We start from the raw sequence: 26785 nt of genomic DNA on the forward strand, positions 1-26785 counted from the left end.
CTATTCCTTATGGATTCTATAAGTATTCCATATGGAATCCATGAGAAATTTCTGTACGGGTTATATTGGTGACTCTTTGTCATGAATCTTTGGAATAATACCAGTATTAGTTTGTGTTCAAAGTCATACCATGATACACTAAGAGTACCTGCTTTGACTGTAGATCTTAACACCATTTGCATGTGAGACACCAAATTCCATGGTACAGCTCATTATCCTAATCAGCCTAGAGATTATAAAAAATTTTGTCTGCGCAGAATGATATCATGCTCTCATTAAAAAAATTGCATTTTTTTGCAGATTGACTGCAGATGTTTCAAGTCTTTTAGTTTGTGTGAGAATGATACAGACTGCTCGGAAATGATGTATTTGGAAGAAAGAGAATCTTTATGTAGCAAGCATAATTTGACATGTTGTGAATTCGAGTCTCACATCTGTAGGACAAAGATCCAAGGCAAAGACTGTTTATGTAATGTCAATACACATTTGGCAAAAGGTAAGAGCTTCAGAAAAGAAAAGAATACAGTATTCCCTTTCTGTAAAGTCACTCATATGACATGGGTATGGTCGTGGATTCCATTATAAAACATGTGGGTATAACACAGTCACTCATATGACATGGGTATGGTCGTGGATTCCATTATAAAACACCTGGGTATAACACGGTCACTCAAATGACATAGGTATGGTCATGGATTCCATTATAAAACATGTGGGTATAACACAGTCACTCATATGACATGGGTATGGTCGTGGATTCCATTATAAAACACCTGGGTATAACACGGTCACTCAAATGACATAGGTATGGTCATGGATTCCATTATAAAACGTGGGTATAACATTGTCACTCATATGACATGGGTATGGTCGTGGATTCCATTATAAAACACCTGGGTATAACACAGTCACTCATATGACATGGGTATGGTCATGGATTCCATTATAAAACACCTGGGTATAACACAGTCACTCATATGACATGGGTATGGTCATGGATTCCATTATAAAACACCTGGGTATAACACAGTCACTCATATGACATGGGTATGGTCATGGATTCCATTATAAAACACCTGGGTATAACACAGTCACTCATATGACATGGGTATGGTCATGGATTCCATTATAAAACACCTGGGTATAACACAGTCACTCATATGACATGGGTATGGTCATGGATTCCATTATAAAACACCTGGGTATAACATTGTCACTCATATGACATGGGTATGGTCATGGATTCCATTATAAAACATGTGGGTATAACACAGTCACTCATATGACATGGGTATGGTCATGGATTCCATTATAAAACACCTGGGTATATCACAGTCACTCATATGACATGGGTATGGTCATGGATTCCATTATAAAACATGTGGGTATAACATTGTCACTCATATGACATGGGTTAGGTCATGGATTCCATTATAAAACACCTGGGTATAACACGGTCACTCAAATGACATAGGTATGGTCATGGATTCCATTATAAAACATGTGGGTATAACACAGTCACTCATATGACATGGGTATGGTCGTGGATTCCATTATAAAACACCTATGTATAACACAGTCACACATATGACATGGGTATGGTCGTGGATTCCATTATAAAACACCTGGGTATAACACGGTCACTCAAATGACATAGGTATGGTCATGGATTCCATTATAAAACACCTGGGTATAACACAGTCACTCATATGACATGGGTATGGTCATGGATTCCATTATAAAACACCTGGGTATAACACAGTCACTCATATGACATGGGTATGGTCATAGATTCCATTATAAAACATGTGGGTATAACACAGTCACTCATATGACATGGGTATGGTCATGGATTCCATTATAAAACACCTGGGTATAACACAGTCACTCATATGACATGGGTATGGTCATGGATTCCATTATAAAACATGTGGGTATAACATTGTCACTCATATGACATGGGTTAGGTCATGGATTCCATTATAAAACACCTGGGTATAACACGGTCACTCAAATGACATAGGTATGGTCATGGATTCCATTATAAAACATGTGGGTATAACACAGTCACTCATATGACATGGGTATGGTCGTGGATTCCATTATAAAACACCTATGTATAACACAGTCACACATATGACATGGGTATGGTCGTGGATTCCATTATAAAACACCTGGGTATAACACGGTCACTCAAATGACATAGGTATGGTCATGGATTCCATTATAAAACACCTGGGTATAACACAGTCACTCATATGACATGGGTATGGTCATGGATTCCATTATAAAACACCTGGGTATAACACAGTCACTCATATGACATGGGTATGGTCATGGATTCCATTATAAAACATGTGGGTATAACACAGTCACTCATATGACATGGGTATGGTCATGGATTCCATTATAAAACATGTGGGTATAACACAGTCACTCATATGACATGGGTATGGTCGTGGATTCCATTATAAAACACCTGGGTATAACACGGTCACTCAAATGACATGGGTTAGGTCATGGATTCCATTATAAAACACCTGGGTATAACACAGTCACTCATATGACATGGGTATGGTCATGGATTCCATTATAAAACACCTGGGTATAACATTGTCACTCATATGACAGGTATGGTCATGGATTCCATTATAAAACACCTGGGTATAACACAGTCACTCATATGACAGGTATGGTCATGGATTCCATTATAAAACACCTGGGTATAACACAGTCACTCATATGACATGGGTTAGGTCATGGATTCCATTATAAAACACCTGGGTATAACACAGTCACTCATATGACATGGGTTAGGTCATGGATTCCATTATAAAACACCTGGGTATAACATTGTCACTCATATGACATGGGTATGGTCATGGATTCCATTATAAAACACCTATGTATAACACAGTCACACATATGACATGGGTACGTTTAATGTTACTATTAATGCCTTCTTCCTTTTTCCTATTTACTATAGTATTTAAAATAGTCAAAGGCATGTTTTACTTTGCTGAAAGTCCAAACGTCAAACACCCAGTCATTTTCTAAAAAATCACAGCAATATGATTGAAAAATTCTCAAAAGCTATGTTAAAAATCTGAATCACACACACAGTCACATACATGCTCACACAAACTCTCTTTTTCTCTCTCTGTCTCAATAGGCATGAGCTAACAGAAACTGCAAAACACCTATGAAAGAAGTAACTGAAGAAAGAATGACTAATACATAGGTTATACTACAATGGCACTATAACAGTAAAATGTTATTTAAAACCAGATTTGTAAAATAAAATGCCTGGCTCAATCATAAAAAATTACAAAAATTGCCTCATATATATATAATACATCTCTGCACCCAGATACAAGCACATTTTAAAAGCAAAATTTTACACACTATCTGACACAGAATCTGCAATATCTTATATATAAACACCCATATTTGTCTTTCTTTCTGTTCTCTGTGTATTATATGCCAAACAAGAGGTTGCAAGTTTAAAACTCGCAGTAGCATCCCAATTTTAAAAGTTTTTAAAAATTACTCTTTTCGTATTTTTTCTTCACATATTTTTTAAACTTGCTCATTCCAATGTTTAAAATTTTTTTTAACTTTTTTATTTTTATCTTGAAACTTATTTATAACAGCTGTCAAACAAGAGGTCACAAATTTGAAACTCATGGCAGCATCCCAATTTTTTAAAATTTAAAAATGATGTTCAAACTTTCTTTTAAATTCACCCATCCAGATTTTAAATTTGTGTTATTATATTTGTTGAAACTCTACTTTTTTATTGCTTACTTCAAGCCTCACTAAAGATAACTAAGACATAAAGATTAGGTTATGATAGCCAAACAAAATTTATAAATTGTAATGAAAATTTGTAATTCATATGCAGATGATCCAGTTTCTGTTGTATAAACAATAGTAAAACATTTTTTATACTTATATGCAAAAATAAAAACAATGACAACATTTTTTGATCTGCTATGAACAAGATACTTCTGCTTCTGTCATACATGTCGTATATTTCTATAACATTCAGTTAAATTAGGACACGAGTCAACAAGAAGATGCAGTTGAAAGATGTTGGATGGAATGTGAAAGAAAAACAAGATAATGAGCAAGTCACAGGGACAGACATTAGAACATATTGTTATTTATTTAAATGGGCCCATGTTCCTTTCCTTTGGACTGCTTTATTTGGCATTATCATGATCCAAAATTCACAACAGTATTAAAGTGTAAATCAAAGTCTCCACAAGGTCCACTTCAAGAAAAAAATTAATGGTTCACTTCTAATGTTGTAATCAAATAAATTTTCCAATGCAATAAACATGAAATTAAGTTTTTCAAAAGAGTTCTCATTGTATTTTCATGAAAAGATACTTTTAGACTTTTTATGACTCCTGTCTTAGGATGGGCAATTAAGCTAGTACTTAAATGTTATACTAAACTAATACTATATAATATCGCCTGCACTCACATCAGCAACTGTAATGAATATCTGAATTATTACTATTTACATTCACCCACCCACCTCTCATAGTCTTCAGAACTAAGAATAAAACAAATTGTATTTTTAAATATAAATTGTTGTTGTTGTTGTAGGGTTTAACGCCATTTATCAGCACGTGATAGGCTATACATGGCGGCCAGTATTAACGGTGGAGGAAGAAATCCCTGGAAAGAACCACTGACCCTCGAGAAGCTACTGGCAAGCATTCTCACATACCCACATTGGCCGAATCCAAGACTCGATTCCGTGCAAACATAAATATAAATTGTAAAACATACAAAAAAATTGGTACATACCAACTCCTGTTCATGAGTATGTTTATGTTGATATTATCTTTTACATCACAGTTCTGATCTGCCAGCTTCAGAGCTGTGAAAATCATGGAGTTTGTCTGACAATGGCTCATACTAGTATTGGTCAATACCCAAAATATGTTTATTTCCAAAATTACTTAATTTTTCAGGCATAAAAAGTTCACAACTAGTTTTTAGCCCTTGCTTCAGCTGTCCTGTCACTGAGTCACATAACCCAGAAGCTCATTAATATTTGGAATAGTTGAAAGATCTCATATACTTTTGTCCTTTTCAGACATCTACAGTGATATGGATAGTGTATGCATATGAGACATATTTGATCACATGTTTAATGCTGAATATCAACAAAGCAAACATTTAAAAATCATGGAAGAAACACATGAAGTCATGGAACCATGACCATCGACACCTTATTGATGGGACTGCAATAAAATGGGTTACATTATAATGAGGGAGTACTGTATATCACATTGCTTACATTTTATCATTCTTAAGTAAAAGTATGGCAGGAACAGATTCTGAGGATAAATGTTTGGGGATAAAAACCAAATTAATATTGCCTGTTTGCTATATTCCAATTGTGTCAGGTTTGAAGTAAGCAAAAAGGGTTTTACATTTTTCATTGTTTTGGCAGATAAAACTTATGAAATTATGACAAGTGTGTGAAACACTGATAAAGCCACATCACAGAAATGCATAATGCAATTGGCACCTTATCTTGTCTTGTACTTAAGAATTTAATTTCATATTTTTGCAGAATTTATCAAGCCTTAAAACTTGAGAATTGATTGCACAATGAATAAAATGGCCATAGTGAAGCCATTAACAAACCTTTGAATGCTTATAATCATCCTTCTAATGCACACTGTATTCTGAATTGATTACACTGAAGCATATTTTTTTCTGATGCAATTTTTACCTACTTTAACTTCAGATATGAAAGGTTCGCCAGGTTCAGTTAATGGTGCTGCAATCATAGGTAAGCATACATTCTTATAGTACTTTACTGTATATTACTTTTCCTTCTGCTACATCTACTAAAATTACTACTAATTTGGTTACTACTACTACTGCTATAATTATTATTACTACTGTCATTACTACTACTATAATTACTGCTACTACTATAATTACAACTAGTATAAGTGCAGCTATTATAATTAATAGTACTGCTATAATTACTACTATAATCACTGCAACTACTATAATTACAACTACTACCATAATTACTACTATAATTACAACTACTACTATAATTACTGCTACTACTATGATCACAGCTACTACTATAATCATTACTACTACTATAATTACTGCTACTATAGTTACTACTACTGTTTAAATTCATATTACTACTGTGATTACTACTACTACTATTATTGCTACTACTATAATTACTACTATTACTTTAATTACTATTACTATAATTACTACTGCTACAATTACTACTACTATAATTACTATTACTACTAAAATTACTACTTCTAATACTATAATTACTACTACAACTACTATAATTACTACTACTACTATAATTACAACAACTATAACTATTATTACTACTATAATTACTGCAACTACTATAATTACTACTACTATAATTATTACTACTACTACTATAATTACTACTACTACAATTATTACTACTTCTACTATAATTACTATTACTATAATTACCAATACTATAATTGCTACTACTACTACTACTATCATTACAAATACTATAATTACTACTACTACTACTGTTATTACCCATACTAGTATAATTACTCCACTGCCGAGTGATACCAAAGACTTACAAAAATGGTACTAACAGCTGCCTCGCTTGGCACTCAGCATTAAGAGGTTAGTGTTGGGACTGGTCAGCCTAGTGTCATGATAATGTGACTGGGTTGGACATCATGCTATATGTCTGCGGCAAGATGCCCCAGTGCTAGACATCACTATAAACTGCCACATTGCAGATATCATAGCGATATGACTGAAAATTTATTAAAGCTACATTAAAAATGCAAATCACACATACACACTAGTATAATTACCATTACTATAATTACTATTACTGCTCTAATTACTACTACTACTATAATTACAAAAACTACTATAGTTACTATTACTACTATCATTACTACTACTACTATAATTACAACAACTACTACTATAATTACTATTACTACTATAATTACTACTACTACTATAATTACAACTACTACTGTAATTACTAGTATCTACTACTATTACTACTACTAAAAGTACTACTACTATAATTACTACTTTTATAATTACTAATACTGCTACTATAATTACAACTATAATTATTACAACTATAATTACTTTTACTACTGTAATTACTACTACTTTTATTACTACTTCTATAATTACTATTACTATAATTACTATACTATAATTACTAGTACTATTACTACAATTATTACTACTTACTACTGTAATTACTGCTATAATTACTACTACTACTACTGCTATAAATACTACTACTACTACTGCTATAATTACTAGTACTATAATTACTACAGCTATAATTACTACTACTCACTATGTGTCCCCCTCCTCCTCGGTCCTACTGCTAGGGTTCCTGTTCCTTGCAAACATCTTCTATTACTACTTTTGTCTCTACTACTTTCTGTCAGTACATTCATAGAGATTTCCTCTAATGTTTGCTTTTAAAAATTAGCTGGAGAATGACCCCATAAGGGTCGGGTCAGCATGACTCCAGTCTACTCCCCACAAGAGACAAGAACGGTCACTCCTGATTAATAGATACCAGCATCAGAGGATGGTATTAAATTGTGTCAGAACTACTGAAGTACATTAAACATAACACAAGAGCAACATTCCCTCATGTATATTTAATTCCTGTTTAATACCATTTATTAGTAAATTCTGTGTAAACCATTGATATTTACTTTTCTTAGAAAGAAATTTACAGTTAGCAAAAACTTAAAAGCCCAGATCTTTCAGTCAAAACTGATGGTAAATTGTTTTCATGAGAGTTTCCTTAGTTTCATGAGAGCTTCCTTATTTGAGGCATTATATTTTAATGATATTTTGCTCATAAAAAATAAAATATATTTTACATATTTTGTATCTGAAAAAATCTGATATGATTTAAAACAACATATATATTCAGTGTGTCTTTTAAGTTGGTGAAAATAAAGCAACATAAGTTTGAATAGATGAGCAAAAATGGAAATTAAACCGATTACCCAAAATGCCGTTCTGCCTATTAACCAAAACATGTTGGATCATTATTCTTTAGTCTATCAAAAAGAAGTCAACTATTTTTGAATGTAGTGGAAAAACTACTTTTATGCCAAACATATTCAAACACTGAATTTGGAGTCCTGCTATCACTGAAAGTATATATACTTTCTGAGAGCATACATCAACATGCCCACTCCCTCCCCGACTTCATTCTAATTATAATTTAAATACATGTATTTAAAATGTAGTTTGATAACGATTTATGTGATCTCAATTCACACGAATTCGAAATAATGCGAGATGGAGAAAAAGGCAAAAAAGATCGCTACTATGGAGATAACTCTCTCGTACATATAGATTGTGCCACCATCACATGGAAACATTACTCACAATTCCCAGCTCTTACACCTCCACCATTCAGTTTATTGTGGCCTCCATCCTGCCTATGTATGTACATGAAGAAATTGTTTGTTACAGTACAGTTTTGGAACGTTATTAGTGATGACATCTAAAAGACGAACAAGTGATAATCTGAAGAGACCAAGGAAGGCTATTTCTTTAGAGGTTAAATTTGAAGTAGTGAAAAGGTAGGAAGCTGGTCAGAGTACCACCATGATAAAGCATGATTTGAACCTTAGTGAAAGTACATGTAGAACGCAGCTTTTGTGTTTTAATTACATGTACATATGTTCTATTGATTAAAATTCATAATTTCCTGTTTTTATTTTATATTTCCTGTTTTAAGTTCATTTCCCATTGCTTTTTATGAAAACTTGTATTATTTTTTATATTTTAATATACTTTGAAGAAGCATCACCTAATTTTAACATACTGAATTTTTATGGAGAAATTTATCCCATTTTAAGCGAATCTTAAATTATGAGCGCCCTTCAAAAACATAACCCTCACATAAATTGCGATCACACTGTATAATATCATACTATGTGACACATACGCTTCAGATTCAACTGAAACTATACACACACATACATGCACAGTACATGCTTAACAGTAAAGATGAACAGTGGGAAGAAAAACACGATGAATGAAAAATATTATCAACTTTCCAAATCAACATTTTGCTTAACTAGATGTTCTTGTATTGTGTGTGAGTTTGTGTGTGTGCTTTAGGGATCCCCAAAACCAATCTGCCTGAGCTAGCTCTGCCTTCACATGTGCTTGGATGTGATACTCACTATCTATATATAGAATGATATTTTTCATGATTCAAAGCTCTCTCACATGACCAGTCAGAAAATTGCTGATCAGTTTTTTTTCCCCTAATGGTTTTAGTAACTGCAGGTTTGCTAATATTTTCTGTACTGATAATCTCACCATCATCTTTTAAGAGGTAGATGTCAGTTTTAATTTCTTTGGTTCTGTTTGCCCTGATCATGGATTTTAGGTTATCTCGGGTGAAAGAATACTTCTCTTCACATATAACATGTGATGCAAAAGGGAATTCTTTCAGCAACAACCTAAAAACTCCATTTTCTACGTACTGCAGATATTGAAGCCCACATGTACCAATTGCTTTAAATTTGACCATAAAAACTCTACTAGGATTGTGGCTGACCTTTGGGAAATATGTGCAGGGACTTTCTTATCTTCAAGTAGAATTAAGCTTGTGTCCTTCTTTTGATGATCACCCTTAAGTGAAATTTCATTATTTTCATCCATATTAATTCAGTGAAAAGCGAAACCAAAGTAGTCCATACACCTTTGGACTGTGAAATGTTCCCCTTAGTGCACTCAGATGTAGCAACAGCTTAACAAGTATTCATATCTGACGTGGCATGCTTATTGAATTTTTAAATCTTCAGTAACATTTTCTTTCTTTTTTATTGTTTTGCAGTTACATCCATCTTCTGAGGTTTAAATTTTGCATGTGTGATGGTACAGCTTTTACACGTTGTTTTAGAACCTTGGGCGCATCAGTATTGTCAAGGCTTGGCATGTCATGATCAGTAAGAGAAAACAAGCTCTGTTGAGACGTGTATCTATTGATGAGATAGTTTCCAATTTGCAAAATTTTTCTGTCCTAGGCACACTCAGACAAAGGTGTGGACTTTAATTCATATATATTCTGTGGTACCTGTTTGTCATGTGTTTGTAGGGCTTTTTGACATAGAGTCATTCTTATAGCTGGTATTACATGTTGTAGATCTCTCTGCCACATAGTTTCCAAGAGACTGCTCATGGTTATATAATTCATCTTCTTCTTTGACTGCACATTTTTTTGTGTTACTTTATGAAACCAATTCTTCTGCACTTAAGAATCCGTCTGTTACTGACATTCTTGGAACAACAGCTTCTAAAGCTGCTTATGGTCTGAATGCTTTCAGGGCATGGCGATGAGCCATTTCACGTTGCGTACTGCTTCTTTTACTACTACTTTGTCCCATTTCTGTCCCTTTGAATGCTTTCAGGGCATAGCGCTGAGCCATTTCAGATTGCGTACTGCTTCTTTTACTACCACTTCATCCCATTTCTGTCCCTCTAAATGTTTTCAGGGCATGGCGCTGAGCCATTTCACATTGCGTACTGCTTCTTTTACTACCACTTCATCCCATTTCTGTCCCTCTAAATGCTTTCAGGGCATGACACTGATCCATTTCACATTGCATACTGCTTCTTTTACTACTACTTCATCCCATTTCTGTCCCTGTTAATCCTGTCTCTTACTGCTAATTTTGGCTTTACATCTTCTATCTATGCCACTTCTGCCCCAATTACTTCTCTTCTACTTCAGCCTATTACTCCTGTCTCTTACTTCTGTCTCTGCTAGTTTTGTCTCTGCACCTTCTGTCTGTGCTACTTTCTATCACCACTACTACTTCAGTCCCCACTGCTTCTTCTTTCACTACTCTGTCTTTAATCCCTACTACTTCTGTCATTATTACTTCTGTCTCTACTACTTCTGTCTCATTACTTCAGTTCCTACTACTTTGATCTCTTTACTTCAATCCTTCTATCTCTGTCACTATTACTTCAATCCCTACTTCTTCTGTTACTATTAATTCAGTTCCTACTACTTCTATCCATATTATTCAATTCCTACTACTTTCATCTCTTTACTTCTATCCTTCTATTTCTGTCACTATTACTTCAATCCCACTACTTCTGTTTCTATTAATTCAATTTCTACTACTTCTATCCATATTATTCAATTCCTACTACTGTACTTCTATCCTTATTAATTGAATTCTTACTACTTCTGTTTCTATTAATTCAATTCCTGCTACTTCTATCTCTATTACTTCAATTTCTACTACTTTTATCTCTATTACTTCTATCTCTACTACTTATGTCTCTAATACTTTGGTACCATACTTCTGTCTTTATTATTTCAATCCATACTGCTTCTTCTGTCACTATTACTTCAATCCATACTACTTCTGTCTCTATTACTTCAATCTGTACTACTTCTGTCTCTATACTTCAGTCCCTACTACTTCTGTCATTATTGCTTCAATCCATACTTCTGTCACTATTGCTTCAATCTCTTCAACTTCTGTCACTATTACTTCAATCTGTACTACTTCTGTCACTATTACTTCAATCCGTACTACTTCTGTAACTATTACTTCAATCCCTACTTCTTCTGTCTCAATTACTTCAGTCCGTCTGTACTACTACTTCTGTCACTATTACTTCAATCCATACTTCTTCTGTCACTATTACTTCAATCTCTACTACATGTACTTCTGTCACTATTACTTCAATCTCTACTACATGTACTTCTGTCACTATTACTTCAATCTGTACTACTTCTGTCACTATTACTTCAATCTGTACTACTTCTGTCACTGTTACTTCAATCTGTACTACTTCTGTCACTATTACTTCAATCTGTACTACTTCTGTCACTATTACTTCAATCTGTACTACTTCTGTCACTATTACTTCAATCTCTACTACATGTACTTCTGTCACTATTACTTCAATCTGTACTACTTCTGTCACTATTACTTCAATCTGTACTACTTCGTCACTATTACTTCAATCCGTACTACTTCTGTCACTGTTACTTCAATCCCTACTACTTTGGTCTCTATTACTTCAATCCCACACTTCTGTCTCTATTACTTCAATCCCCACACTTCTGTCTCTATTACTTCAGTCCCCACACTTCTGTCTATTACTTCAATCCCCACACTTCTGTCACTATTACTTCAATCCCCACACTTCTGTCACTATTACTTCAATCCCCACACTTCTGTCACTATTACTTCAAACCCCACACATCTGTCACTATTACTTCAATCCCCACACTTAGGTCACTATTACTTCAGTTCTTACTGCATCTGTCTACTACTTCTGTCACATACTTCAGTTCTTACTACGTCTGTCACTATTACTTCAATCCCTATTTCTACTGTCACTATTGTTGTTGCTAGTACTTCATTTTCTTTTCCACTGATATTGCTGCTTCAGCAAGAAAAGCTGTGTTTATTACTAATCCTACTGGTGTTTATTATTTCTACTTCCTCGTGATACTTTCTCTCATTATTTCGCCATCTTGAATTACACTAATTCATCTCCTACTCATTATTATCACATGTCCTTGCCTAACTTGAGTTTTAGCTCGAGCTTCATTTCCAGTTAAGCAAAAGTAAGGTATGAAAGTGAAGTTAGTTGAGTTAATTGAGAATAAACTAAAATTCAAACCCATTGTTTTTTAAATCCAGGACTGATTCCAGTGAATTGTAAATTGAAAAGTTTCAATAATGAGTTAGATCTTTGTACTATTTACACATCAGCTTAAAATTTTCATAATTTGCCTACACCACGAACATTATTACAATGATGCTTGTATGTCCCATATTGGCTTCATAAATGTTGTTTCCTTCTTTCAGGACCATTTACTGGTATATCCACAAGATATAGTATAGCTTTTGTGGTAAGTTAATTTTTTATCCTCAGAGAAAACAGTAGTCTGTCCTTCAGGGCTCAAATTCAAAGGTGGGTAGCAAACTGTTGCACTTTTCAATGTTATATTCGAATTTGACCATTTTAATTAAAAAACAAACAATCCTTGTAAACTTGACTCGCCATGTACCAATAAATCAGACCCCAAACCATTATCGGTATGTTGGGGTGGTTCTCCTATGTGTAAAATACTGCAGTTATAGCAGACAGATTTATCAGCAACACATGAGTGCACATTATTTTTAGACATGAGTATGTCACACAGTTCTTGAGTTACCATTGGTTTAAAGGGTCTTTTAGCAATAGATAAAGCATTTTTCCTTATTGAATCCAATGATTGACATCTTGTAAATCATGTGATCATAACTCAAGAGCTGTGAGAAATACTGGTGTATAAAATAGATCAATATCTGCATTCATATTGCAGCCAGTTATGTCTGCAATAATTGCAGAATTTTATGAATAGGTGATATCATATCCCAAACCACACAGTGTACCAGTACAGGTTTGGGGACTGATTTATTTGACTAGAATCTTGTTTCTACCTGTGCTCATTACAATACTGTTCACTGTTCTGGTGGCCTAATGGTTGGAGTGTCTGCCTCAGATGCGGGAGGTCGTGGGTTTGATCCCCAGCTGAGTCATACTAAAGACTTATAAAAATGATACTAACATTGTTATTAATAAACACGTGTATTTTTATGGGTCCCAATATACCAATTAAGTTCTATTCTCCTATTTAATGTACCACAATACGAAGTATAGCCTATCACACAGCACACGTTTATGACTCTCTTGAACAGTATTGTGTGTGTGTGATTTGGGTTTTTAACATAGCTTTAACAATTTTCCAGTCATATCACTACAATGTCTGCAGTGTGGCAGTTTAAAGTGATGTCTAGCACTGGGGCATCTTGCCGCAGACATGTACCATGACGTCCCACCCAGTCATATTATTTTGACACCAGGCTGACCAGTCCTAACACTAACCTCTTAATGCTGAGTGCTTTGCGAGGCAGCTTTTAGTATCATTTTTAGAAGTCTTTGGCATGACTCAGCCAGGGTTCAAACCCACAACCTCCCACATCTGAGGCGGATGCTATACACAGATGGATACATGCACATCATTTACATGGATTGAGTGACAGTACCTATAATTGCCTGTGGTATCAATTTTAAATGGTGGTGGAATCATCAAAAATGGTATTTATGTCTTGGCATTAATGTCTATAGTGTTAATTATATGTAAAATATCATTCAAACCAAATATACCCGGAACAGCCTGTTCATAATGTACTGGCAAATCTTGGTTTGCTGTTGGACTAATATGATAGACATACTATGAATCTCACAAATTTGGCAAGGGAACCAGTTTCCACAAACACAGTAATCATTGGAAATGCCCATGACTACCCATACAAAATTTCCCACATGGATTGGATATGGAATCCATATGTACTTTTACAGAAATATCTATATGGACATTTTTATTCTATAGCTGAACCACTCTTATGGATTTCAGTGTATCCAAATGGAAATGTTATGGATTCCTTATGTACATCGTATGGAAAATTCCACAAAATATGCAAATTAGTCCATGAGATCTGTAAGTTGTCCTTATAGAATAAAATTAAAATTCCATAATGAATTTGGCAATAATCCATATGAAATTTGTGATTAAACCATATGGAATTTGGCAATAGTCCAAATGGAATTTGTGAATAGTCCATATGGAATTTGTAAATAGGTGAAAATTTGTACAAGTATTAGACACCCATTCAACCACTATTTTCTTGTGAGACTAAACTTTCAAACCATAAATTCAAAAATTTGGTTTTGCCTGTTGGTAATTTTGTCAACTTTATTTTGCCAAAATGTTTATTAACATTTTATTTTGCTGAAATGGCAAAAATTAAAATTTTCCTAAGATTTAATGACATTAAAATATTTTGATCAACAAAATATTTTTATTTTCATTGCAGATATGTTTGGGCCTAATACATCTTCACCAATCAAGATGAGAAGGTCTTACAAGAATCCATGGAGCAATAAACTTTATTTCACTATTTTCCACCCATATCATTGTGTAAAAAGTTCTTTTAGTACATTCTTGTACATAATTTCTGCTTGCCCTGACATATGTGAGTGAATTTATTTTTATATTTGTATTCAAATGCTGTTCACAGTGACTATTCTACTGCTGAAGATGGCATCATTAGTTTTTACTACTGTATAACATAAATAAATACTTGTTACTACTTCTTTTTATGGAATTCCAACCTGCCTTGACAATGGTATTAATTTTTACTATAGCTTTATATACATATAAAGAACATATATATTTTTATTATGTACATATTTATTTGTCTTTATATACATAAATATTTCTAATGATACACATATATATTTCAAATTATATCTATATATATATATATATACATAACATTTTACTGGAACCTGATTCCTTTTTATGTTTTGACACATCTTGAATCCCTTTTTTAACATATCTGTGTCCCATTTTGACCTGCAAATTTTAATTATATAATTATTTCATGATATTTAGTGCAGTCATTCAACAGCTCTTTCATGTGAATCTATTAAACTGTGATAATCAAGGTTCCCACGGTACCACGAAATCAGGAAAAAGTTGGGAGAACTGATAAAAATTGTTTTCCTGACATTAAAAGTCCTTGAATTTCACAAATATTGATGAAAGTCGGGAAAAACCCAGGAATTTTCTGCCACCACTTGATGCCCGAAACAGTTACATAATTGTATCATAACTAAACTGATAATGAATTAAATTTATTGAGTTCTATCTAGAATATTCGGAGGGTGCAGTATGGATCATTTGGGTGCATGGAATAAACATATATGCTAAGTCAATCCAAATGCTCATTATCCATATCTCTCGTTACACAGAAGTTATGAAAACCAGTCTAGCATCACAAGAGGTCCCCATGATTGTGGCAAAGCATAGCCGCTTACCTTATAGCCAAGTAAACTTAAACATTGTTAGATCTATTGATTCATGCATGAAATCGATATGAAAACTACCTATTTTCTCAGAAATTATGAGTATTGAAATCATTATTTCTTTAATCTTTGAGTATTAAAATCATTATGTCTTTAATCTGCTGAAAAACAAGAAAAACTACAGCGTTGATGAAATGTTACCCACTTAGCAACATTATGCAGCAAATAAAGTTAGAATTTTTATTCTGTACATTGAAATGATTTTACATGCCAATTTATAGGAATATAATCAATCTTGTTTTGTGTGATACATTTTGTGGTTTTGTACACGATCATCTTTTCTGACTTCAGTGTGTTTGGAAAGCCTTGATAGAGAATCATTTTTAGATTTAGAAAATGCATATTTTATAATCTAAAATTTTCTTTAATTCCATTCAGTAATGGTCATATGTGAACCTTGAAAAAAGTAATTTCATCCTGGAAAACCCCTGGAAATGACCTTGAAATTTATCTTTAGAAAACCGTGGGAACCATCGATAATACTGTCATAGTCATATACAGGATATTTTAGTTTGCAAATTAACCTGTTGCCACATGTTATACCTACTGCAAATTAACCTGTTGCCACATGTTGTTATATCTATTGCAAATGAACCTGTTGCCACATGTTGTTATACCTACTTGCCACATTTTGTTAAATCTACTGCAAATGAACCTATTGTCACATGGTGTTATACCTACTTCCCACATGTTGTTTTACCTACATTCAAGCTTAAGCATGTGCTTGATACTTTGGCCTGCCTACTTACATGCCTGCTACTTAAAAAACTTAAAAGACAGTGTTGAACTGCAAATAAATCTTGACTTGTGGAACACAAGTTCCTAAATATACATCCCTGACAAATGGAATGGGTTGGAGTTGAAGGAGGGTGGGGGGGCATTATCAAACACTAAAAAAAGTCTTCTTTTAAAGATTATCCAGATTTGGGTTTGGAGTTAAATAATATATTCAACAAGGTATGAATAAATAATTACATGTATCTGGTTTTATTTCAAAATGTATCTAGCAGAATGCACATCACCTGCCATTGGAAGCACATCTAGTAAAGAAATTAGTGCAATTTGCTAAGGTCTTTCACCTAATTAACTGCCACAGTATATACCATGTACAAAGGAAATAATCCTAACTTAGTACTTTTCAAACATTTTTCATGCATTTTCACTAGATACCAAAGATTAGCATGAGTTCATAACAAGTATTAAAACATTTATTTTTATTAGGTTCCATGCCAAAGAATATTTGTTGCTCTCTCAGATCTGGTTTTGGGGTCACTTTTGACTATTTCATTGCTTTCTTTCAAACGTTCCCCTCTGAGAGTATTGCAACGGTGGGGTTTTATGTTTCAAAAAACATTACTGTTGCCAGCTCAAGATGTCTGGTCAACATTCCATAGATTATTACTTCCTTTATAAACATTGTATATTTCATGTAATAACCTAAAAATTGGTCTGACATTTGTATAATTGCTAATGAAGAGATAATTTGTTGCAAGACGTGCTAAATGTTATCAGACATTAGTTTATTTGGAAAGTGAAACCAATTCATTTAAATGAAATGAAAGTCATTAGATCACTGCTGACAAATTTGACATCATAAAGATTTCACTAAATATTACCAATTATACATTCTGCAGCAGTGTGAAAATCAGTGGTAGTTACAGACAGGTGTTTTTATCCAGATTTGATCCAGAAGGTTGTGAAATGGATTTGCATTTATGGTTATTCTTAATTACTTTAAATAACATTTCTTTGATCCCATAAATATGCATGTCATTTTTAAATGAAAATATTACACATTTAGCAATTACTTAAACCTTTCTTACTTTATATATAAGTATTACTCACATTTGTAAGCCTCCCTCAAGAAAGGCCACCCCTCTTATGAGACTTCTTTCCAGCTCCAGAGGTGGTGTTCTTATAAGTGGGTGTGTATGGAGGGGGGCACTGTACTGACATCATTGCATCATCTGCATACATGTCTGCAGATGAATGTTCCATAATGTTAGGAAGGTCATGGAGAAAAATGACAAAAAGAATTGGCCCTAAAACAGATCCTTGGTGTACATCATATCTTAAAACCTCAGTTTAGATTTTGTTACAAAAGGCCATGTGCTGTGTTCAGATGGTATAGTAGGAAACAAGCCAACTTATTACAGTATCATCAGATCTAACATTTTTGGAAAGATTATTGTATCACATTCAGCAAGATGTAAAGTCTTCTTAGAATCTAAAAATATCACACAATTTAGCTTGCCTTGATCAGTCTCCTTTCACCATACATTGATGATTTTTATAGCTATTTGACACAAGTGGTTGTTCCTAAACCCTGACTGTTCCTTATGAAAAATGGAAAGTACTCAAGTAATTCTATACTTCTTGAGCTACAAGTTTTTCAAAGGTCTTTCAGAGTGTTGAAAGCACAGAATTATGGGATCTGCATTTGCTGTTGGTCAGTATCAAATGCTGTTCATAAATACAAGGCATGTTACAGTTAAGGGAGGTACACATTAGTATGTAAAAAAATTGTATTGACAATCTTACCTGCATTTCTACAGACACATGCTATATAGCTATATGTGCTGTTTATTGTTGTCCTATAGTGAACAAATGTTTCTTTCACTGGTGCTAATTGTAAAACTGTTTTTTCTTATTCAAAGTTTTTTAATATAGATGTATATTTTTTTTACATGTGAAACAAAGATTTATCATTGTTGTTTTTATGTTTACTAGATTCTATATATGCTGTATGTATTTTAGCTATTTCTATAATAATGTTTATAAAAGTATTCTAGATATATTTCTTTGATTACATTGTTTCATTGGTTGTAAGAATTTAGTGATAATTATTTACATCATAATGAATTCTGGGGATTTTCAAAAGAGGAGATTCTAATTTGTCTTGCTCAGAGTCTGCTTCAGTTCATGAGGAATACATTTCAAATTTTAATTGCAGTTAAAGTCTTAGTAAAAGCATAATTTTGTACTGATGAATAATAATGTTGTCAGTTACTTGCATGAAGCTATGCTGTGTTTTTCATGTATACTTATGTATTACAGGGTCCAGCTACTAAAAATATATTTATATCACATTATGTGACTTTGATTGCTAGATCACGTTGACTTGACAGCACCAGTAAATATAGATCATTGCAAGAAATGAGGCATGGAATCATGATCTGGATTTTCATGTCGTGTCAAGGCAATCATGGAATCATGACCTGGATTTTCATGTCATGTCAACAAGGGAATCATGACCTGGATTTTCATGTCATGTCAACAAGGCAATCATGGAATCATGATCTGGATTATCATGTCATGTCAACAAGGCAATCATGGAATCATGATCTGGATTTTCATGTCAACAAGGCGATCGTGGAATCATGATTGAATTACCATGACAATGATACCTTTGTAAATGTAACTATCAATTGTCAGATAAATTAATAAAATCCCAAAACATAGCTGGGAAAAAAGAAATTGCTCAACCTTTCTAATGTGAGCTTTATCCTAAGTCATTTACCATATTTCATTTTTGTAACAGCTGATATGGACATGAACATAGGAATTTGAATATAATATGATCGTGGCATAGCTTCTGAAATTTAACAATCTGTTAAACAGTAAATAATGTCTGCTTTATTAGCTGGAAATTGAAAGGGTATGAAATTGTACATGTGTTCAGCTTTAAATTTTTTTAATAAATGTGACTCGTGACTATTGCAGGCCTACTGCATGCACTTAGTTCTTAGGTTTTACATGTGTATGGGGTTTTGTATAAAAATATTTTATCGTTATGGAAAAGCAAGTTCACAAATGCAATTCGTTCTCTGCACTTTGCACAAAAAAAATTATTATCATTTTGGGGAAGAGATCATGTATGAATTAGAATATAATACTATATATAATATGATCGTGGCGTGGTTCCTGAAATTTTAAATAATGTACATGTATTTTTCTCGTACCCAGAAAAATACTTTTTTTAAAGTAAGAGAAATAGTGTGTAAAACGTTTATTATCATTTTGGAGAAGAGTTCATGCATGAATTTGAATATAATATGATCGTGGCTTGTCTTCTGAACATTAACAATTTCACTAGGTTCTTGAAGTGTTATGCCAAAATAAACATTATCAGAAATGTTACTTATTACTGATCCATGAGTAAAGCCAGTAAGTCGTCTTTGTTATTGTCTTCAATTAATTCTGTATACAATCGTTGTTCAAACAATAGCCGACATGTCTTTCTTCTTTAACTGCATACACAACCAAGCAGCAGACAATGCGGTGGTTGATTAAAGATTCTCACAATTTAATAAACATCAAAAAACAAAAGCCATCAACATGTTTGCTGGGCTTGGCGGTGTTATTAGGCGCAATCAGTTGACCAGTATATAATATCTGCTTTATTAGCTGGAATTTGTACATGCATTCAGCTTAAATTTTTTTTATAAAAGTGACTGATGACCACTGCAGGCCTACTGCACTTAGTTCTCTGGTTTTACATGGGTTTGGTGTTTGTTTATGAACTCGTTATTAATTTCCTGTTTTAAAAACAAATATTTTACCGTTATGGAAAAGCAAGTTCACAAACGCAAGTCGTTCTCTGCACTTTGCGCAATGATTAGTATGGTAGTTTTCACACGTTTCTTTTGATATTCACAAAATCTGAAGTAAAAGTAATATATGCATGCTGAAAGCATGTGTTAATTGTTAATTATTCTTGCTGTAGTCATTCAAATGAATAGGTATTCAAGCGTTAATTATTGGAAATTTGCAATGAATAAATGTACACAGAAATGCATATGAGAAACTTTTAGCAGTATGAAATTTGTTCAGACACCGTTCATTGACCCTGAAACGTAATGAACTGTACAGGTGCTTCATCTTTCTTAACCTAATTTTGCTGTCAATTTTTCCCATTGAATTCAGTCATATAGTGATGTGTGACAAAGTTATTGTATAGTTTAAATATGTATGCAGTTTTTGCAATGGAAATACATATATTATGGATTAATTGCAAGCTCCAACGGTACGATATCAGATGGCAAGTAAACATTGTTGATACTCTGTTCGTGCTGTATATTAGACATTCAGACACAATGATCTGGGAATTTTTTTAATTGTAAATTGTAAATCTGTGTGCAATTTTTCAATGGAATTACATGCATTATAGATGAACTGTATGCCACAATGGCACGATAGTAAATGGTGTTGATACCCTATTCATCATATACATTAGACATGAATGTGCCAATGAGTTGTTCTTTGAAAATAGTCAAATACTGTAAAACCCTGCATTAACGCGACCCCGATATTAACGCGATCCAGTTTTTTTTAACCCCAATTATCATGTTATAGTGGGGTTCCACGGTACCATTTCTAGTGAAAGGTTTGGTTGAATTTTAATAGATACAGTATTTATACAAAATTTTACATACCGTATTTACTGTATATATTGGACACATAAAATAATTTTTTTTTTTCCTGTCCCAGAACTTGTGGTGAAACAAATTTTTTTCTTCACCTAGGTCATATGTCCAAAGACTTAAGAAACAAAATAAAATTGTATTAAATTTGTGCTCCCCTAACTGTACGTTGCAGAAAAATAGAATAACAAAATACTTATTTGATACTAAAAAGAAAGAAACTAACCTTCTGTTGTTATCATTTATTCCTTTTTTTCAACATGAGCATTAAAGAATAAAATATATCCATGAAATCCATATATGTAGCGTAGGCTTCCATACTTAAGCATGTTTCACTTATGTCCAATAACACATGCCACATTGTTCATTGACATGAACATTGAGAAACAAATTGTGTTTGGTTGTGCTCAAAGGTTTGAATCTGTTATCCGACTGAAAACTGCATCCAACAAAATCACAAACAAGAGGGAAATAATTAACTGATATCTTGAAGACAACTGTCATTCGCGCATGACACAGTATTAGATGCAAAATAATCAAGATTGAATTATATCCAGGTCTACTGTATGATAGTATCTTGCAAATAAAAATCATTTTTTGACAACACATTCTCTTGAGTGCAAGTGACAATCTTTTTGCCAGCATGGGTTACAAAAGCATCATTACTTTGTATGATACTGCACACATCAACGCTCCATTGTATTAATTTTAACTACAGATGCCAAGCACATAGAAGCCTGGGTGGTGAATAAAGACAACTGGAAGTAAGCAGTAAACTCCTTCTATTGAACTTACTGACAGGACATCAAAGACGAAGGTTATTTTTATTACAAAGCAAGCCGACCTCAAAAGCAGACTTTGGTTAATTTTTTTAATTTTTTTTAAAGAATATCGATATAAAGGTTATTTTATTGCAAAGCAAGCTGGCTTTGGAAGCCGACTATGGATTCTTTTAAGTGTGCCGATTTTTTTAATTGATTTTTTTTTAAATATACAAAGATGGCAGATAGATGGAAGCTAACTTTGGTTCCTTTTCACTGGTATTCACAGGAGTTTTGAAAATAAATTGAAACAATGGAACAATTTTTAAAGTGACACAATACAGTGCCTCTTGCACGGACATCTTAAACCCAGCTTTGCCCAGAAGATTTGGATTTTAAAAAATCGTGATGAATTCCTGAAGGCCAGAAGAGAAACATAAGTTCACCAACAATATTATTATTAACATGGATGAAATTCCAGTAGACTTTGATCACATTCCTAGATGGACTAATGATAAGGTGGGGAAAAAATGTGTAAGAATTAGCAAGACTGTTGCAGATTTGGAAAAAATCTGACTTCAGTCCGTGCAGTTTCCGCTTCAGGTGATGTGTTGCCTCTAACAATTTCTCATGGTATGAGAAAGCTAAAAATAATATTCATGCACCAAAAGAATGGATCATACTTGTGCAGGAGAAGGGTTGTGTTGATGAGATGCTGCTGCAGTGGATTAAGGAGTTTTTATCTCATGGACACATTTTTATATTTTTTAAAATAAAATTTCAGTAGTTCATTTTCTGACATGTAATTTTTGAATGATTTAAAAGGTGTACCACAACTTATGACTCAAACAAAATGATGTGTCTTAGAACATACAGTGCACAAAAAAATTACTTTTAAAATTAATTTATGGTGTTGCAACAAATATGTGTCCTAACATATACGGTAAATATGGTACATTCATGCAAAGATACAATGTAAATTCCAAGTGTCTCCATTGCAATAGATATTTAATAGAAAATTCCAGCCCATAATCATGTGACTTGTAAACTGTATGAAAAAATGAGATTTATGTAAACTGATTTAACTTTAAAAATATTTTTAAAATTTTCAATTAAAAGAACTTGATGAAGAACACAAGTGGTCGTAATAAACAGAAACCTAGTTTCCTGTGCAAACAAATTATGTTCTGTGCATTCTTTAGACAGCTTACAATACAGGTATCACACAATTATTACATGTGACTTCTGGGTTGGACTCGGAACATGAATTCCTAGAAATATCCTGAAATACTTCCCAAATTTAGATGTAAATATCATATGCAATATTGTTTTGTTTTTTCATTGACCAGAAGAGCTTATGAGATGGTATTTCAACTGCTGTCCATTAGCACAAGTTTCATGTCACTACTCCTTCCTGAACTACTTGGAGGATTGCCATGAAACTTTACACACACATTATGCCATAGTCTGGTTGGTCCTAAATGAAATGGTGTTATTTGGACATTCTATTTAGCCACCAGTTTCTACTCCTCTTGAATGGACGGTTTTACTAACATGGAATTTTCATTGAAGACTATCTAGTTAGTCCTAAATAAAAATGGTGCAAGTCTAAGGTCCATTATAGCCACCATCTTGAAAATCTTGTTATTGCCTCTCCTTAATAGATGGTCATATCAGCATGGGGTTTTCACCAGAAGACTTCAAATGGTTTTTGTTTTGTCCTAAAAATAGAGCCAATATGTTGTCCAGCGTGACTGTCACAAAAGTCATCTTGAAAATCTTTTTATTGGCAACCCAGACATCCAATATGACTACAACAGTGGGGATTTCACTGAAAGACTTTTTATGACATCTAGTTGGTCCAACATAGCAGCCATCTTGAAAATCTTCTTCTTCCCTCTGAACAGAAAGTCAGATTGACATGTGGATTCCACCAAAAGACTTGGTATGATGTCCAGTTGGTTTGAAATGAATATGGTGTCAATCAGACATCCAATATGACCACCACATCAGCAATCTTGAAAATCTTGTTATTGTTGATGTTTCTTTACCTGAATGGATAGTTGTATCACTAGAAGATTTCTTATAATTTTTGGCTTGTCCAAAATATGGGTCAGTCTGATGTCCATATGGCTGCCATGGCATTCATGTTTTGGTCACTCAGACATCCAATATAGACAACACAATGGCCTACTTGAAAATCTTGTTATTGCTACACATCCTGAATGGATTTCTCCTTTACGAAAATGGTACAAATCTGAAATTGAACATGACCACCACAGCAGCCATTTTGAAAATCTTGTCATTGCTACACCTCAAGAACGTCATGCTGGTTTTCACAAAAAGACTTCTTATTGGGTCTAATGTGGCTGCTACAGTGGCAGCTTGCTATCACCATTCCTAAATGAATGGTCACGTCAGCATGGGGTTTTCACTAAAAGACTTCTTATAATATTTTGTTGATCCTAAATTAAAATGGTGCTGATCTGACATTTAGTATATGGCCATCTTGAAATTCTGTTTTTCTACTGCTATTAAATGGAAGGTGATTATAACATAGGGCTTTCAACAGAAGAGATTGTATGGTGTCCGTTTGGTCCTAAATGAAAATGACTAACCCTCAACATGGCCACCATGGTGGCTATCTTGAAAATATTGTTATCTTCACTTCTCCCAAATCAATGGCTGTATCAGTGTGGAGTTATCACCAGTAGAATTATTACGATAAAATATTGGTCTTGTATGAAAATGGTGGCAGTCATAGATAGTGCCATGATGGCAGTCTTGGAAACCTTGTCACTGCCATGCCTGAATGGATGATAAATATGACGGAGTTGTCACCAAAAGACTTCTAATAATGTTTATGTTGTCCTAAAGGAAACTAGTGCCACACTGAGACCCAATATATCCACCACAGTTTTAAAATCCTGTCATCACTGGAGAATATCAGAATATCGGTTTCATCACTTGGCAGTTGATAAGAAGGAGTGGATTTGTCTTGAACTCCCTTGTTTTCTATGTCTGTGATTTCATCAAAATCAGAAATGGTAACATGTTAAAAGCCTGTTACCTCCCCAATAAAATATTTAAATGTTTGCAGCTGAGAAGCTCTTTGATTGTTCTGGTATAGCTTATGAAAAGATGTTCAAATGCTATTTCCTGTGTTGTTTATGAAAAGATGTACAGTTTAGTTTCATGGTGCATATTTTTAGACTTCTCTGTCACTATTTTTACATACTTATAATTATTCTTGATAATGCTTTTATCAATAATATTTACAGTTTTATCCAGACATAAATCAAAGCCATCTTTGATGGCCTTTATGGACAGGTGTCATTTATTTGGAGCTTAAGAATAGTACTTCAAACTAAAAAAAGGTTATTAAATATGGTTCCTTAAGCATCTTAAAAAAAGTTCTTTATCAGATGGCCTTTATATTTAGTTGTCTATTATGACAGGCTCATTATACCAGTGATTTAGGATTAATATTCTGAATTGTTTTACATCCATTTTTCTTTGTCACAAACCAGTCATTTGTACAATAATTATGTTTTAGCATTTTAAACATGAGTTGATCTTTCAGAAAAGCAACAAGAACAAAATGGCAATTCATTCCCATTTTTGCAAGAAAAAAGGCAGCATATATACAAAATCAGTTGTCCTCCAGTATATTGATTCCCAGTATATCGCTTGGCTACAAATGCAAGTATAGTCACAAATTTCATAGAATCATTTCAATTTTATCATTGCTACATATTTTTCATTTCAGTTCTAAAATAATAATAAAAAGCATTTATAATGTGATTTCACAGCATTATATTTTTGTGGTGTGTACTATTACATCACATCACTAATAAAACATCCTTCACTATATGACTTCTTCGCTTATAATTCAGCTGTGCACAATTGATTCTCAGCATGATTTCATTACTTTCTTACTCTCTACTCTAAAAAATTCTATCTCGTTTTAACTGGCTTTTGTATGTTTGTATCAGTGTACCTAGATATCAGTTAAACAGAAATTCTCTCCCTTTGCCTTGCATTTTCTCATGCATGAATGTAGTTCTAGTCTATTTTTAGAACATTTTTTCCTCTCTCATTTTGGTGGTGATAGAAGAGTTTTATTTATGCATTTTTGGTAGGGATTTAAAGATAACTGTTTATTCTTGACAATATGAGCTCAGGGTGTTGTTGTATGTGTGTATTTTGGCGACAGTGCACAGTGAGTAATAAGGCCTTGGTGATGATCCAGAAGTGAAATCTGTGTTCTGTTTACATGCTGCTATGTTGACAGTTCAGCATCTAAAAAAAGAGTAAGTCAACCTTTGACGAGAACTTCACCGTGAAGTCATCTTTGAAGCTATTTTAGATTAACATATGATTTGTATTGATTGGCACACAGTAGAGAGGTCAGTACTGAGAAACAAATGTAGAGAACATATAGTAAAATTAATTGTGTCCTATGTCCAGCTGTAAGTCTTTGAATTTCACAAAGTTGGACACCTCCACCCAACCCCTTCCACTTTTCTCCACCCCACTGTGGCTGGTGTGCCATTAAACGTGGAGGAAAGA

General features: G+C 33.5%; 1 protein-coding gene across 6 annotated transcripts in view; it reads left to right on the forward strand.

Moving 5' to 3' along the window:
* Positions 1-26086, forward strand: part of LOC149806924 (uncharacterized) — a 174502-nt gene extending 148416 nt beyond the window's left edge. For 5 of the 6 annotated variants that reach the window (XM_089959754.1, XM_089959737.1, XM_089959744.1 and 2 more), the window contains 4 exons: positions 301-496; positions 5774-5818; positions 12921-12964; positions 14976-26086. In XM_089959754.1, the coding sequence (XP_089815880.1) occupies positions 301-496; positions 5774-5818; positions 12921-12964; positions 14976-15014 (324 nt within the window). In that variant the 3' untranslated portion in view covers positions 15015-26086. Of the gene's footprint in view, positions 1-300; positions 497-5773; positions 5819-8538; positions 8644-12920; positions 12965-14975 lie in introns of those variants that run through there. The other variant, XM_089959761.1, reaches the window with a different exon arrangement.
* The last annotated feature ends 699 nt before the right edge of the window (positions 26087-26785 follow it).

This window comes from Sinohyriopsis cumingii, chromosome 1 (assembly GCF_028554795.1).
Source record: "Sinohyriopsis cumingii isolate HCF-2022 chromosome 1, ASM2855479v2, whole genome shotgun sequence".
NCBI classification, from domain to species: domain Eukaryota; kingdom Metazoa; phylum Mollusca; class Bivalvia; order Unionida; family Unionidae; genus Sinohyriopsis; species Sinohyriopsis cumingii.